This window comes from Onychostruthus taczanowskii, unplaced genomic scaffold (genome assembly GCF_017590055.1).
Source record: "Onychostruthus taczanowskii isolate IOZ18803 unplaced genomic scaffold, ASM1759005v1 scaffold32, whole genome shotgun sequence".
NCBI classification, from domain to species: domain Eukaryota; kingdom Metazoa; phylum Chordata; class Aves; order Passeriformes; family Passeridae; genus Onychostruthus; species Onychostruthus taczanowskii.
Window position 1 is genome coordinate 7,765,312 of NW_024500572.1, and position 17,526 is coordinate 7,782,837.

General features: G+C 40.8%; 1 protein-coding gene and 1 long non-coding RNA gene across 3 annotated transcripts in view; one reads left to right on the forward strand and one right to left on the reverse strand.

Moving 5' to 3' along the window:
* Positions 1 to 11,758, reverse strand: part of LOC121339009 (septin-2) — a 35,084-nt gene extending 23,326 nt beyond the window's left edge. For both annotated transcript variants that reach the window (XM_041410433.1, XM_041410434.1), the window contains exons 1-5: positions 11,698 to 11,758; positions 6,887 to 6,938; positions 5,665 to 5,764; positions 4,145 to 4,231; positions 3,435 to 3,558 (exon numbers count right to left, since the gene is read on the reverse strand). In XM_041410433.1, coding sequence (XP_041266367.1) covers positions 3,435 to 3,558; positions 4,145 to 4,231; positions 5,665 to 5,764; positions 6,887 to 6,913 — 338 coding nt within the window. In that variant the 5' untranslated portion in view covers positions 6,914 to 6,938; positions 11,698 to 11,758. The remainder of the gene's footprint in view (positions 1 to 3,434; positions 3,559 to 4,144; positions 4,232 to 5,664; positions 5,765 to 6,886; positions 6,939 to 11,697) is intronic.
* Positions 11,759 to 11,898: 140 nt separating this feature from the next.
* On the forward strand, positions 11,899 to 17,041 carry LOC121338999. Its single transcript, XR_005953101.1, has 2 exons — positions 11,899 to 12,350; positions 15,078 to 17,041. It is a non-coding gene; the product is annotated as an uncharacterized LOC121338999 (long non-coding RNA).
* Positions 17,042 to 17,526: the final 485 nt, after the last annotated feature.

The following is a 17,526-nucleotide window of genomic DNA, read 5'->3' on the forward strand; positions in this document are numbered from 1 at the left end:
AATAATTTGGAAAATGAACACAGAATGCTGGCAAACACTGCGATAGGCAGCAACGTTTGACCCAGGGCTGCACGGCTGCAAAGGGAAGAATAAAAGAAAGTAACAAGAATGATGGAAGAGATCCTGGAGGGAATTTGATTCTCCAAAGCTAAGTAAGCTTTTGGGTTAAGAAGGAATAAATCCACAGTAGAATATACACACACACACACATTTACATCATTGCAAGATTTGGCTATTCTAAGTCATATCACAGAAGACACCAAAGCAAAAGATGGAATTCATTGGGTTTTGACCTTAGTGCTACTCATTAGAAAAGAGCATTTTAATACCTAAATGTGCTGAAACACAAGAATATGGTTTTTGTTCCTGTTAATCTTCAGTACTTCTCATAGCTGGTAAAAGGTAACGAGACTGAAGACATACAAATATTAGGACAGAAACCAAACACTAACAATGGGAAAGAACTATCACACATTTCTCTGGCAATGTAATTAGTTGACGTGCAGTTTTCTAGGGCTAACAGCTACAATTTTCCCCATAAATACGGTGTCAGTGTCCTGTACCTCCTGGCTTCCGGGAAACACCTGGCTTACACCACAGTGCTGTCAGTACTTGGGAGATAGCACATCCTGTATGTAACAGCAAACAACACAAACGCTGCATCTAAGCCCACTGGGGGAAAATGAACAATATTATCAAGCTGCCAAAACCCATAAAATATAACCTTAGTCAGTTTTAAAAAAAAAAGCAAAATAAGAAAGAAAAAAATTTAGCAGCAGCCAAAGAGCTGAGAGCAGCTATCAAAGAATGATCTGTGACACTGCAAGCAAGATGAAATAGTGTGATCAGCAATATCTAACAAGTTCACCTGTAGTCTGTTTTTGTCAACCACTTTTTTGAGGCCAGATATCAAAGTAAATATAAGCAAAAAGCAATTTTTTTCCTCCCTTGATTAGATCCCCTCTGTTCTCATGGAACATGTTATTTTAAGGACACACTTTTCTCATGATCCCAATGTACTTATGCATGGAAAGATGCTGAATGCGTCAAACCTCCCACCACAAAGAATTTTGCTGTTCTCCAAACACACCCCTAAACTGATGCCATGAGCAATCCGAGGTGTGGGTCTGATGCTAGAATACAGAACTCCAGCCAGCACTAAAGCTTCACACAATCTTGAAAAAATCACCATGGTTAACTGTGGTTCACCTCCACCTTACCTTTCATATTGTTTTAAGCACAGTAGCATCCAGAAAACAAGCTCTAATTCAGAAAGTACGCTCTATCAAATCTATAACAAATCATTTCCCAATCCAACACTATTTTTTTTCCAATCCAATAGACCTCCTGGACACACTCTTCATAGCACAAAATCCTTATCAGTATTTTTTCTTTGACACAAAATACATAAAAATTTACCACAGCTCCCATCCCTGAAAGTCAGACTCTAAAATTTAGCCCTTTCATCAATGCACAGAGACTAAAAGCCATTAGGGAACCTACTCAGGAGAAAGATATTTGAAACTCTCCCAGTGATTGCTGTCTCCTGGAGACACTGTGCCAGTTTGATTTACCTGTGTTCAAAAATACCCTTAGGAAAATTTGTCACCTCAAAAAACAAACAGTCTGCACGAATTGCAGCCTTCCCAAAAAAAGGGCTTTATAAATCTTGGGTCATGATCAGCACTATCTACCAGTGAACCACAACTGCAGTAAACGCTCCTGAACAGAAACATAAGTTCAAGAACATGAACTTGCTCCTTCCTCTGAACTAGCAAGGAAGGAAGGTGGTTGCACTGGCTTAGTCTTCACTACAGCTCAAAACAAAGAGTCTGCCCATCCAAGTCCCTGAGACATCCTGTAAAGATTAACAGACTTTGTCAAAATGACACTTGCCGTGGCTGAAAGGCTTTTCATGTGACATAAGTAAACTAAAGAGATACCACTAACTGCATCTTTTTATTTTGTAAGTACTATTTGCTCCTGCAGTGCATTTGATGTTTCAGATTTGTCACATAAAACTACATATAAATTGTTCTACTCAGCTCTGAATCACCACAGAATGATTCTATTCAGAAAACTTCCAAAAAGAAAGGGGAAAATCTGAACACGTAGGTCTCTAAGAAACATCAGAGCAGAATAAACAAAGGGCATTAGAACACAATCAACAGGAAGAGCTCTCTATAACACAATGCACAGGCTGCAGAGCTCTCAGCTCCAGCGGAAGGAAGCTCTAGTCAACAGTGCACAAAATAAGCAAGGCCATGATGCAGCCCAGAAAGATGCCTTTGTGTTATTCCAAAAGTTCCATTTTTTTTTCAACTTACTAAAGTAGGAAAAGTGGGAGGAAAATAAAAATCTCACTAGAGCTTCACTTTCAGACTTTCATTTAGGGTATTACAGAACTTCACTGCCTTCACTTTTGCTGTGTTCCTACATCTGCACCATAGAAAGAAGAGAAAAGCCATCTGATAATAAGAACACTGCAGATACATCATTCTGTCACTGAAAGATTGCAAAACATTCTATTAGCATTATATATGTTTATTTTATCTGCTATTTATCTATTTCCTGGTCTGTAACTGAAGGACTCAAATCAATCTGTATTAACTTTATGTTCCATTTCTCTGCACAATGATCCTTGTTTGCCTTGGGATTACCACCACCACCACAAATAAAGTGTCAACAAAATTAACAACTGAGTAAAATAAATATTGTTGGCACTTCTTAAAATGTGAAATGTGAAAATTCAAAGTTTTAATCCACTGAAATTAGAAGCATCCCTGTAAGGATATCTCATCTTTATTTGAAAAAATTCATCAGCTTTCCACAGTTAAAGAGAATTGCCTGAATGTGATTATTTGGAAATTACATTTATGAATTTAGTTTGTTACAAATTGCCCCATTCTCTCTAGCTGCTTTACAGATTTCTTTCTTCATAATCATTAGGCTAAAGCAATTATGTATATTTTCAAATGTATCTACTGACAATTTTTTCATCCATTAAAGACTGTCGTTGATATTTAGGCCAGAGAGAGCCAAGTGGTAACTTCCTGATAAAAAACCTCCAGTTTTACCCAAGTTGCTGGTAGTACCTATAGAGGACAGAGAATGAAAAGAACTGTCTTAAAAACATGGAAACTGGATGGGTCAGAGACACAGAACGTAAAAGACAAAAAGTTTCCACCCACCAGAATTTTGTTCTATTGGAATGGCCATAGAGACAAAAAGCTGACTGCAGTGCTCAGAGAAACTTTTTGAAGGAGAGGCTGTGAATTTTGAGGCAGAATCATAGACACACCCTACAAAACTTTTAAAAACATCAGAAGTGGTTAGAAAATTTAAACTGGAAATTGTAGAAAATACCAGACACACTGGAATAGCATTTGTGTAAGACAGACACTTTATTAACAAAGCAGTATTGACACACATACCAGTCCTGGCTGTTAATGGCATCTCCATATCCTGGTGTGTCAACTACAGTTAAACGCAGCTTCACCCCTCGCTCCTCTATCTCTACTGTAGAAGCTTCAATTTGAACTGTCCTCTCTATTTTCTCTAAAATAAAGGAACATTTGGATTGTTATTTGCCTATCAATTCCTGCAGAGACCCCCACAGGAGGAACTGCAAGCTCAAGTGTGTTGTAACCTGCATGACATAAAATATTTTATCAAAATACACAAAGTAGTAAGCAGAATTTAACGCCATGTTTTTGTAAGTAAACAAGAAACAATGAAGTAAAACATGAGTTTACTTATGACAATATGCAAAAATAAAATAATAATACTCAAAAGCACAATAGATTCTTTGCCAAAAGGTTATTTACACCTCTAACCAGGATTTAAGGCACTACAGACAAAAAGCAGTAAGAAGAAATGGGGATTAGAGCAAAACCACATTTAGGTGTATTGATACCTAAAAGGTTTGGGAGGTGTTTTTTTTTTAATAGCAGCTGATAAACAAAAGCTGTCTTTGAAAGGAAATCTAAGTAAGAAAATGACAGCTCAACAAAACATAATTTAGAAAATTTAAATACAGCATGATGAAGTGGTGTAATGGGTAAAGAAGGAAGCAATATTAACTGAAAGAGCATGAAATTTTATAGGGTGGAGTGTGCTGGAGGAACTGCAAAACCACATTTACCTGCAGCTCCAGGAATATAACGTTCTGGATAAAGATCAGTCAGGAACAGACTGTTAATTAAAGTGGATTTTCCTAAGCCAGACTCACCTACAAACAAAATAATTCAGGTTATTAAGCATATACACTTTTTACTCCAAGATTTTTAAACCACCTTGTCTTTCTCCAAGCCACATTATGGAGGAAAAATAATTTGTTCATCAGGATCCACCCTAGCTATTGATATAAAAACATCAAAGGTTCAGCTAAGCACTTTGAAAACACCGGAAAAACAAGCTTCCAGTGTTTTCATAAATGTTACATGAAAATTGTAAGTTTACTGTTACAGATGTCACAATAAAAGCTGAAAGGTCATACAGCACTTGGACTATAGATCTAGAGATAGCTCAGTTACTTTAGGGAAATTACAGCTTTTTTTCATTTAAACTTAAAAATCAGGAACTGTAACTCTTGCTGAAAATTTCTGAGAGCTTGAAGGTTTTCCTAAGCTACAAATTGAACCTGGAACACTGCTCGGAAGACAAATGAGTAAAACAATTCCAAACTAACAGTCAAGTTTTGCACCCTTACACTTAAGCCCACATAGGTTCCATGAAACTGAAAATAATAAAGCAAATTATTCAAAATTCACTTGAGAAGTTTTATAATTCTGTAACTTCAAATGATATAAATTTTGTCCTACATCTAAGTAATGAAGTTAAACATGTATATTTAACTCCTAAATCTGAGCTACAAAAAATTGCTTGCTTCCTAACTCAAGGAATCAAAGGAGCCAGCATTTAGACCAACTGGCTGTATTATTTTAGAGGCTACTAACCTGATATTAAGAGATGAAAAAAATTATTTGTATTTCTCATCACAAACTACATGACACAAGAACTCTACATTTATCACAAATTACCTGTTTATCTCACAAACACTGCTGAATACTGTCACCAAGTAATCCCAAATGGTATTACAGAGCACATTTTCATTTTGCACTGTTACAGAAGGGTAACAGTACTGTGGACTCCCTTTGCACATGCAAACCACTAAACTGATTTAATGTAAACATAATTCAACAAGAGCTTTATGCCTAAAGGACTCTCCATCCAAGAGACTCAGAGGTGCTCATTGACAGAACAGGCAAATGACAGGTTTATCTCTGACACCAGAATGAGTCAGTAAACAGCAGAAAACACACCAGCAGCATCACCATTTCAACAGCAAGACACTCACTGTGTGCATTCATGCCTTCACTGGGGAAATGAGTGAAAGAAAGACTAAACAAGTACCCCTGTCATCTGACGATGAATCAGGAATGCCAAAATGTCCTGTTGGCTCCAAGTCATCATCTTTAATCACTATAAATACTCCCTCCCACTAAACATGACAAAACAGTAACAGATGGAATTAGAAAGTGTATAGAGATTCAAAGCTTTTTCTACTGCAGAACAGTAAATTGCTAAGTAGGAAGATGTACACATCTATGTGAAAGAAATGTTGTTGTATAACAGTCAAAAATACTTAAAGTGCTCACTTACCAACCACCATGAGTGTGAATTCAAAGCCCTTCTTGACAGATTTCCTGTGAACCTGGTTGGGCAGATTAGCAAATCCCACATAGCCTGCCGAGTCGGAAAACTGACAAGAAAACAAAGGTTGAATATAAATGAGATCCCTTTCCCCCTAAAAAGTTGAAAAATAGTTTACTTGATTCTACACAATAAAGTGCAGGGGTACATAAAGCACAAGGAAGAATAGAGAATGAAACCATTTTTGCTGCAATAGCAAAGCAGACCTTAAAAAGGCTCATTTACCAAGCAGGCTGATATAAATAGAAATCAGATAAGTACCTTGAGCTACACAAACAAAAGTCTCCCCTTGGATAAAATCAAAATCAAAATCTGCAAGTGCAAGCTTGCACACTATTATTAATCTTAAGAAATAAATACAGCCCAATATAAAAAATTCTGTTAAAATTTGGTATCTGCTGCTACTATCTTCTATAAAAATAATGCATATGCTTACAGGTAAAAAACAAGAACATTGTACTAAGGGGGGGATTACTGAGATACATCTCTGTGTGATTGTATCTTTTGCTGCTTAAGTTGTTCACCTATCTTCACAATCTTTGACTTCTAACACAAAAGCAGGAAAAAGAAACATGTCTGAAAAACTTATCAAAGAGATTTGGGCTATAAACAGGGGAGTCTGCTCCAACATCTGTTACCCACTGACTGAAAACCTGATAGGAGCCTAAATAAGAACTGCAGCCACCTGATTTAGGGACCTGTGGGCTACGTGGAACCAGATGTCTTCTTCACAGATGAGCTTATGATGAGAACAGGTTTTTTACAATGCCATACACTTCCAGTGGTGTGGGGGGATACAAGGGAAATCATTTAGGAGGTAATTACTTATTTGCTAACAACCCTTTTAAAGCCCATCCAGGTGGGCAAAAACATTAGGAATGAAGGTTTGGGTAAAAACATTAGGAATGAAGGTTTGTCACAAGAAATTTCCTTAGGTGAAGGTACAATTTTAACTTTGCAAGCAGAGACTGAATGTCTGGTGAACACCAGAAAGTCTATCACTAGGATCACATACAATCTCTGTTTCTACTAAGCAGTTCCTTTTAAGAAACACATCTGAAGCAATAAGGTATAATTTATTCACAATTTTAGCATTTCAGTAAAACTACAAATGTTTTCAGAAGTTGAAAGGATTCTAGACAAAATATTGGCTATGCAACCATCTCTTTACCTTTACTTTTTCACCTGACTGAGACATGTTTCTTCACTTCAAGTTTCAGACACTGGAAGAAAAAAAGCCATAGTGCCATGTTAGCTGACTTGAAGATGACATTACTTTCAATTTTGAACTGATCAGCTGCATGTAATAATCACATTCTATTCTAGTAGCATGAAATGTCACATACTCAAGGATTACCAGAACAAACAAGCCATAATCAAAATGCCTTCCTTCTGAAATAAATCACAGGAGTACTTACTTTAAATACTTAAAAATTTCAAAACAGAAAAATTGTTTTAAAATGCAAAATATTAAAATTTAGTATCATAACAAACTTTCATCCATCCTGTCTTTGTAGAAGGATGGTTCACAGATAGCAAATGTAACGCAAATGTTGTCCAAACATTACATTTGAGAATTACTACCACATCCAAAGATTCTCATGAGAACAGGACACCTACATGATTCCCAGGTAAGGATCAGAACATAACATTATTTTCAGTGGCTTCAAAGTGCTGTTGCTGAATAGGACACTACACTTGGCTAACCCATGAATTTTTGGACACAAAATTCATGGCAGTGTGAAGGACTATCAAAAGAGATTTGTTCTCTACTTTCAGACACCCAGAACAGCTGGACTTTGGCAAGCCCTTATCTCTTTACTCAAGGATGTTAGCTGTGCTATAGATTAGTTATCAGGGCAAAAGCAAAGCCCTTTCATTTAGAGCAGCTCCAGAGTAGAGACAGGAAACACAGAAGCGGCAGGAGCACTTCACAGCTTGGTTTGTTGACAATGCAGCTCTTGGCCTGGAAAAGTAGGGAAGTGACCTATGCAGGCACCTGTGTGTTCAGACCTTCCTGTTGGGTAGCAGGAGTCATTTTAGCAGGATACAGTCCAGTTTCTGACACTGGCAGTTTGACAGTCAAATCCTGGCAGAGTCCAGGCTCTGGGCTGAAGGAAAAGTTGAAGTTAGCATAATTGCTGCTTGGAGTTCTAAAGAAAACAGATCTTCAGCTCCCATGCTATTTCATTTGCCCTGCAGCAGGCATTTAAAATCCTGGCAGCTGTGCAGGTACCACCTACCTTATAAGCAAGGAAAGTTGGTTTTTTCTCTCCTTTAACTACTTTTCCCCCATACCCAGCTCATTTGCTTACTAACGAAAGCCCAGTGCATCCTTTGCCATGGAAAACAGGGAGGTCCTCATTCTAATGATCTGTCAGCCTCTAACTGTGTATTCCTCAAAACATCCTGGAAAGCATCCCTTCAGAATGGTTTTGAAAACCAGAACTTCTTTTCCTGTGACCAGTATGCAAATACTCATTCCAGCCTCCAGCCAATCATTGTCACAGATCCTTAAAGACACTCACAACCCCACTGAAAGAAGTAACTGGTTGCTCTGTTGACATCTTGTTTCTAAGTTTGGAAACCTCTGTTGTCACCTTGTCAATAAAATTAGTAACATAGTTCAAGAGTTTAGAAAAGCTCGTAGTTACTGAGTGCCAGTGTAGATATACCTGACCCATTTCTCACGGAGGAGAAGCCACCCAGGCCCTCTGTCCATAGATAAAGGAGACACAGGGGAATGATTCAGGTTTCAGTATGTATGGCAAATTCCCTTCTTCTACTTTAAACTGACCATATAGTCACATCCATTGGAGCATTACTCAAGTTACTTGATTAAAAAGCACAAGAGTCAAAATTGCCATCAACTGATTATGACACATTCAGCTTCAAAGTTAGTCTGTTATCACATACAGAACTTTTTTCATAAAATTATCTGTTCCACAAGTACAGCTTACAAAACCTGTTTCCTACAAGGCAAACCACATCACCTTGTGTCTTACTCTGACTGAAAAGTTGCTGTAGCCAAAGCAGCAGCCCAGCTGCTCTGATCACATCATGACTGCAGCTCATACTTCCAGTTAGTAATTTCCGAATGTCTCTTGTTGGAATAGAAATGTGCTAGCTAAAAGTTACCTCAACAACAACAAAAAACCCCACAGAAACACCTGCTGTTCCACAACACTTAAGGTGCCAGGGTTCATTTGGGAGCTCAGTTGCTCAGCCTTGACATTTTGCAATTCCTAATACTGCCCTCATGAGGTTTCCTCGAAAATCATTCCACCAAACTTCCCATGACCATGTGCTGCCTTCCCAAAGCTCTACCATGCAGTACAAATCAAAAGCTCAGAATGAAGAAAATGCCACACGTTAAATCTTCTCACAGCACCAAACAAGCACAGCACTCTCAGCACTGCTCACAAGTGAGAGCTTGGCGCTGGAGCAATCCCGAAACCCACAGCTCTGTCTGCACACAGCTGACTCCAACACCAAACCAAGGTGAAGCTGAGTCTCTGACAACACTCTAGGGAGTTCACACACCTGGAAATTGTAGCAGCTAATTTCTTATCAATTGTCCAGAACAAAATATATAAAAAATCCCCACAACTAAGGCAAACCAGAGGAAGAAGTGTATCTGTTCTGTTTTCTTTAGATTTTCAAAGTACTCTTTCAATCAGTATGAGATATGCAAAACAGCACATACAAAACAGTTCAAGGAGAAAGGACTACATAAGATACATTTGCAACAAATTACAAAAAGCCATGAAACTTTATCTGTAAATAATGCTGGGCTCTAATTAGCAGGCCAAGCAGAAATAAAGGGACACTGCGCTACACCATAGGAATGTTCAAATCTGGTTTTGAACAGCAGATAACACAACAAAGTGTCATTTTGGATTCCTACAAATTCCTATCCTGAACAATTTGATGCTGGCAGTGTAAAGGAGCAAAGTGCCACTGAGTTCAGCTGCAGCTGGAACGTGCCATCCCACTGTCCTGTGCTAAGAGCAGTATTCCGGTGAGAGAGAAAGAGAGAGGAAGGAAAATGGGTCATTTCCTTTGTTCCTGTCAGGATGCAAGAAGTAAACTGTGAGGAACAGGCAGACTGGGAGCTTCTCAATAGGAACCAGCACAAAGAAAGCACTACAAACATGTACAAAGAGTGTCCATATAAGGATATCAGACAACATTTTCAAATAATCACTTCAGAGTGACCTTACAGCCATCTCCACAAGCAGAACAGCCCTCCTGACTTCTCAAATGAGGCTTCTTCCTTCCACCAGTGGCTATATAACTCAGATACTTTTTGGCAGTATTTAATAGCCACAGACAGGAGTAAAGACTTAAACAGGTTTCCCAGTGCTGGAAATGGTCTCAACAGCATCAGCATTCTGAAGTCACTTTTCAGACTTAAAGCAGACAGATATCTCAAGATATCTCAGTAAAACAGCAGTATTTGTGGTTTCTGACTAAAAGAACTACAAAACCCAAGGAAGAAATATCAAATCTGAGTCACATCAACAATAATAGAAAAAGTGCATGATTCTGTGAATCACTGAGTTCTAACAAATGTATCCAGCACAGCCTGTTCTGTGTGCCATGCTTTGTTCCTGGCATGTCCTCACGTCTACTGTGAGAAACCTCCTCCAGATGAACAATCCCAAGTGACTTCATTTTTCCTCATTAGAAATAGGTATTATCAGTTGAAGGAATTCTCTTTTACACACTAAGAATTCCGCTTTACTCTTATTCAGGAAAATGACTGTATCACTTCCACCAAACATGGAATTTACAGAAAATGCAACAACCCAGGTGTGACTTTTGCAGACAGACCACGCTAAGTGTGAGCCACTGCTCTGGCTTGGAACTGATGTTCAGAGCTCATAAGTTCTACAGACTTCCTTCTGGTATTGTACCTGAATCAAGGAAACTGTACAGGGATTACTACTGGGAATGCATCAAAATTTGAGACATGCCTGTGACTCAACAGCACACATATGCACAGCAAAAGGAACAAGGACTAAGCAAGAGTTCAACCACCTGTATCAGCACTATGCTTAAAAGATCAAGAAAAAGCAACACATGAACCTAAAGCTCTAATCTTAAATATTTTATTTAAAGCTCCATTTCAACGCTAACACATGACTCTAAACAACTTCCTTTCACAGTGTTTTATCAATGAGAACAGCTACTTGAAATGCACAAAGGAGGCAGTGATACCATTCCGTCAATGATCAGTTTTAGGGATGATGTTTCCATACAAGCAGCGTTTGACAGTATTTTTGCCGAGTTACTGTGTCAAAAAGCACTGTTAAACCGAGCTATAATTGTGAAAAACAGGGGCTTCTTTAAATTAAAAAGATAAACATATTAGCCACGATCACTCATCAGGAAATAGGCAGCTCTGCCTCACACCCTCAGAACTCAAGTATAATTGTGTACATACTGCCAACGCACAGCAAACTGGTACGTTTGTATTTAAACCACTTCCAAATCATGCTTAAGTCTCACGATACCATGAAGTCTCTGACCTAAGAACAGTAATTAACGACAAAAAAAAGCAAAGCAGGGGTTCGGTGTTCTCGACGCTCCGTGCTCCCCAGCCGCATCCCCGGCTCCCGGCAGCCACGGTGGGTGCCGCAATTTCAAAAGCATCCGAGGAATGCCTAGTGGGGACAGCACTTCCTGCTCCATCCCCTCCTCGCATCGCCGGCTACCCCAGCAGCGCGGCCCTGTCCGCATCTCAAATTAATCCCTGCTTTGATTTAAAAACAAATCAAGCTGTGCGCGAAACGGCCCCACCACGGCGTCCCGGGGCTCCTGCCCAGGCTACACCTCTCCCGTCCCCACACACCGGCTGCACACCCCTCCCCGCAAACGGCGGCGGGGGGCGAGGCTGTGCCCTGCACGGGGAGGCCCTGCAGCGCTGTGGCGGCGGAGGCGCCGCCGCGGGGGACGCGGCCCCTTCCCCGCGCTCACCTGAGGCCGCGGCCGCTCCCGCCGCCAGGCCGCGATCCGCCGCTCCGCCCCACAGCCCGCCCGCATCCCACCAGCCACCGCGGCGGAGCGCCCGCCTACCCCGCGCCACTCTATGGTCCGCGCCCTGCCGGAGACAGCAGCGAGAGGCGGCTCCGGGAGCAGCGAGAGGAGGCTCCCCTTGCAACTTCCAGCTGCACAGAGCGTCCCCCGCCCGCCCCGCCGGGCGCGGCTATGGCGGCCCGCGGGCCGGGGCCACCGCCGAACCGTGTTCCAAAGTGCCACATCTACACGGAATGGTTTGGTTTCTGTTTGCCACCCAAACATCGTTGAGTTTTGGGACTGCTCCACTTATAGCGGGTTTTAGCGGTACTCCTCAGTGGTAAACATGGCTGGTGTGATAGCCGGGGGGAAACCCAGCTTAAACTTTGTGCTGTTTGACTGTATTGCAGTATGTAGCACCAGCCTGGCTGGTTTGCACGTGCTCATTCACACAAGAAGCAAATTCCTCTCCCGAACATTGTACAAAAAATCGCCGGTATTTGTTTAGTTACACTGTTCCCTCCAGTCAGGCTTTCCCTCTGCCTGTTCCGTGCGAGCCTCGGTCGCTGTGACCGCGGCAGGGCCGGGTGGGATTGCCCGGTGGGATTGCCAGGGTGGGACTACCAGGGTGGGACTACCAGGGTGGGATTGCCCTGGTGGGATTGCCCTGGTGGGATTGCCCGGGTGGGATTGCCCGGGTGGGACTGCCCTGGTGGGACTGCCCTGGTGGGACTGCCCGGGTGGGACTGCCCGGGTGGGACTGCCCGGGTGGGATTGCCCAGGTGGGATTGCCCGGGTGGGATTGCCCTGCGAGCTCCGGGAGGTGTCAGGGACTCCAGCAGGAGTGTCAGCGATACCTACTGTTAGATTACAGACACAGATCACTTTCTCATGGGGAAACAGTGTTACACTGCCCAAACTCTAAATGCAACACTGTCAAAACTAAAATACATTTTAGCAGAAGTACTGGAAAGGCTTTTTTTTCCTTGCAACTTCCAGCTGCAAGAACTCCGTTCAGGAAGGTTCCTGGACATCTAGCCACATATTTTGAGAGGGCAGCTTGTGTATGTGACCTAGCAACAAATCTTTTGACTTAAAATTCTGAATACCAAGAAACACATTTCTGTCATGTCTGTATTGCCATCCATTAAGCAAACAGGGTTGCAGCTTGCAACAGGAAAATCTGGAAATGAAACAAATGGTGCTGAAGGCAGACTGGCATTATCTGCAATTCACATTGTGCTCATATTATCAACTGAGCATTGATGGGATCTGAGTAAGAACAAGATAAAAGCCAGTGAAAGCACAGGCAAGATCCATTTCCTAGGACAAAATGTAATGTTATAACTCAAAGTTCTGATTCACACTTCCTTCCTGGAGGAGTTAAAAGATGGCATTTCAGTCTTCCTTAGACATTAAGGTTTTGTTTTATATTATTCCATGGATTTCAATATAGATGTTTTGTACTATCACCAGAGAAACAGCTGTGGCAGTTTTTCTTTCACTAAATTAGAACACTGTGGTGGACACAAGATTTTGCACACATGCACTGCTATTACAAACAACTGCTTAGTATTTGAAGAAATTATAAAAAATTGGCCCAGACAATGCCAAACTACAGACTGCCATCAACACAGGTGGAAGTTAGTGCTTTCCCATGAGTGTCACTCCTTTCCTTTGGTAGGATTTACTGCAAGGGGTGAAAGAGTCTCCAGAAGTTTCAAATCCTTTGCTATTGATGCAATAATTTTCCCAAGTCATGGCTGAATTGGACCACTGACCAATTGTCACACAAAATGTTCAGGGAAGCCACAACCCTTCCAAAGAAGTCCCATTAGGCCAGAAAGGGATGTAAGGCAGGGCACCTGGGGTAAGGGCAGAGGTCAGTCCTAGCCAGTGCCCTCCCTCTGCAGTGCCCAGGAGCAGATGCTTGGGAAAAGATAAAAGCAGCACTGTGCCTGTGTATCCTCCCAGATCCCAGCCATCTGCAGCTCAGCAGCTTCCTGAGCCAGAAGTTTTATCTTGATGGTTCTCTCTTCCATGAATTTTTCTTTTTGCTTTTTGAACCCATCCCAGCTTCTGGCATTAAAGAGCATCCCGTGACAATGAGTGCTACAGGGCATTACTCACTTGATGAAAATGTACTTTTGTTACCTTTGAAACCTGTTATGAGACTCATTATGAAAGTGCAGTTCCCAGGAATGCCAGGCAACAGAAGTGGAATTGTTTGGGGTGTGTGACTGAGAAATGCTGCACTGCAGACACCTACAGCAAATGCAGCCCCCCTAAACACATGCTGCATGGTTTTTATTTCTCACACCAATATTAGCAGAGGTGCAAACAGAAGAAGTGCTTGTACTGAGGAACACTTGTAAAATAGTCTAGAAATGTTCACGCTGTGAACAGCAGCCTGACTGTGAATCACTCATTCCCAGAATTACTATTTTTGAAAGAATTTTGTTTAGTTTTTCCCTTGGAAGTTCCAATGCTTTTTCTTAAAGTTCCTGATACATCAGGGTTTACATTATCAAAAGCACAAAAGTGCTTCCTTGAATTCAAATCTTAACTTTGTGTAGAGTCACATCTTAGTAAGTCAGAAATACCTCATGCATTCAGCAAAAGACATCATGTGTCTTTTGTTCCAGTTCTTACCAGAGAAAATTTTGATACTGATTATAATAAAATAAATACAGCCATAAACTGAAACCTAAATTGAGTTTTAATAGATAAACCCACTCCACATTCCTCAGCATTATTTTCCTTAAGATATGCTACATAAAACAGTTTTTGTTTTTCAGTTGTGAGATCCCTTTTAACTTAATTTTATTTCAGTGAAGTCTTTTCCTTGCATAGATGAACATTTGGGTTTGAGCCTAAAATTCAGTGTGATTGCTATAATTAATGGCTGCACTATAAAATCATCAACTCATGGATATATTGACTCTTGTAAGACACTGAGCATCTTGATCTCTCCCAAATCTCTCTGCAGATAAAATTGCCCAAGGGCTGATTAAACAACTTAATCATATACATAAATCCGTTTAATTTCCATAAGATTTCAGTTTGTGTTTGATTCAAAGTATTTGTGTCTGCTTTCCCAAGTTACAGTACTTGGCTCCAGATCCAAACCTTTTAGAAGTAAATCTGCTGCACACTGTGGGTGACATCCTCTTTTAAAGGATTAGGAGAGAAAAAAAAAAACTTTTAATGTAGCTAGTGGGAATGTCAGATCAAGTAATTTAGATATTTCCTGGGGTAATTTGTAGGATTTGGGTGTGCTGAAAGACAGAAATTTAAGGGTGAAGTTCCCATTGATTTGATCAAAATACTCTTTTTTGTAGGGCTTTATCTATGGAGTCACCAATGGGATGAACCATTACATCTCAAATTTCCTGATTTTTGAAGACATGCTGCATCAGGAATCAGAACTGTCAGGTCCATGGAAAGCTGGTGTCACTGATGAGCCCTTCTGAGACCTACAGCTCAGAGCTGGAGGCTGGGCAGGGTAGGAACAGGAAGCCACTATCTGTGCATGCACCAGGATTTACAGACACAAGCGGCTTTACAAGAAAATCTGCAACAGATAAGTATTTTCCCTTGCTGCAAAAAATGCCCAAGCCTCATTTTCAGTGACACACTACAGGAAATGAAGATTATATTTGATTTATAGTAGTCTCAGAGGAACAGAAATGTTTTTTTTGCATTTACCAGCACATACAAGATCTGTTTTTCAAGATGCTACTTATGGCAATGAAGAAGCAATAAGAAAAGCCTACAAATATTCTCCAGTATAGGAGACATTTTGCATCTTTCCACCAATAACAGTCATCCTTTCCTCTTACTGGAAACAAAGTTCCCTTTTAAGAAGGAATTTGGGATTGACCAAACAGATGTGCGTTATTCCCGAAAGCAAAGCTTGTCCGAGGTGTGATGGGGCTGCACTGCCGAGAAGAGGTGTCCCAAACCCCCCACATCTTCTCAGCAATGCACATTTCTTCAGACACGAGATAAATGTAGTATATTTCCCATCACTAACCCTGAATAGTTTTCAGTAACTTCATGGTCATGTGTTTGTTAATTACTTTCAACATCTGCAATGTATATTTAAAACAATGGCATTTGTCCTGGCTGACGCTGCTCTTTACAAAGTGACATCTCATCTGATTTCCCAAGAATTACATGGGAAAGAGATCTACCAGGATCCTGGTACACCACAATCTGTGGAAGGAGGCTAACTCTGGAAAAGGACAAAATTAAACTATAGTTGTCCTGAAGGAAACATGATGTAGAATGGACCATTAGGCATGAAACAATGTGGATTTCCTATAGCTTCCCCCCCATCCTGCCTATCCAAGCTTTAATATGTTATGTTCTCAAGGTCTGTCCATAGCATTAAAGAGAACTATTTAAAGTGGCATGGCCTAAGCACATATTCAGTGTGATCTTCTGATGAGTGGGATAATCAAACTCATCTACATGACATTTTAAACTTTGGGAAAGGGCCTTCATTGCCCATATTTACTGCCCTGGAACACCATTAACTTGGGGTTTTGGCTGTCTAGTGACACCACAGTGTTCTCTGCAAAGCTAAATCCAGAAAAGAAGGTGCTGAAGGGTCGGGTGCTCAGCAGCTCACCAGTGCAGCCCAGCTGGTCCTGACTGTGCTGACTGGAAATGTTCTCTGCAGGGCATGCTTTAACAGAGACATGAAAATCAATTCCAACACTGGGAAGTTTCAAATGCTGCTCCAGAAGTTTATGTGCAAAGAAATTCAGGATGGGGGATGTGGAACTTAGTCCTAATGACGATTTACCACTATTGTTTTCCTCATTCAGTGAGGAAAGGACGTGTAACACTGTCTCAGCATTCCCACCGTGTGTAGTCCTGGCTGCACCAGGGCAGAGTGTGAGTGTAAAGAGTAGAGACTGATCCAGGGCTAGGGCCAGTGTGTCTGGAAAGGAATCTGCACCAGCAAATAATGAAGGCTGGAAGCCATTTATAACTTCTTTCAGTGTTTTCCCAGCTACATATACCATTTCCTTCCTTTCTTTTACCTGAGTCTAGTCACATCACCACTGGGAGGGAACAGGGCATCCATTTCTCAATCCTGAGGGGCAGCAGCAACACTTGAACTAAAAAAAGTGTTGGATTGTACATCATTAGTACCAGCCACTGAGAACACTACTTGTTCTTGCAAAATTCTGGTCTGGTTTTGTTTTTGCTCAAAAGATGATCTAAGAGAAGAAGTGACAATTTCATGTTAACCACTTCAGTTTGTTTCTGAAATAAATGATCCTGAAATAAATCCTGTGGTGAAATTGAGCACTTTCATTTTGTAATAACCTGCTCATTTGACAAGAACTCATTTCCTATGTGCCAGTCTTGTGATGTGTTACACTGAAGACATGTTGGCACTGCTGACACACAAGAACTTCCAGGAACCCTATCCTAGTATGGAATCTCTTCTGTTGGGAAATTCTTTGGCACTTTAAAGGAAAATTCAGAAAGAAATAATCTTCTCTGAGAAACCTCAGGCTTTCTAAATAAAGAACAGCCTTTGCCTAACCCCTCTGTGTTTGTAAATCTCCCTGCCTTTATTTCAGCACTAATTAGAATACAAAATATGGCACAAAATCAATCTCTAATAGGATTCCTAATTCTTCACCTTTGCTTATGTCTGATCCAAAAGTTATGGTAAGCTGTCTCGAGATCATTGAGCTTTTAATTAATCTTTTGACTCATACTCCATCTTATTCACACAAACAATACAAGGTTTGTGCATAAGATTGA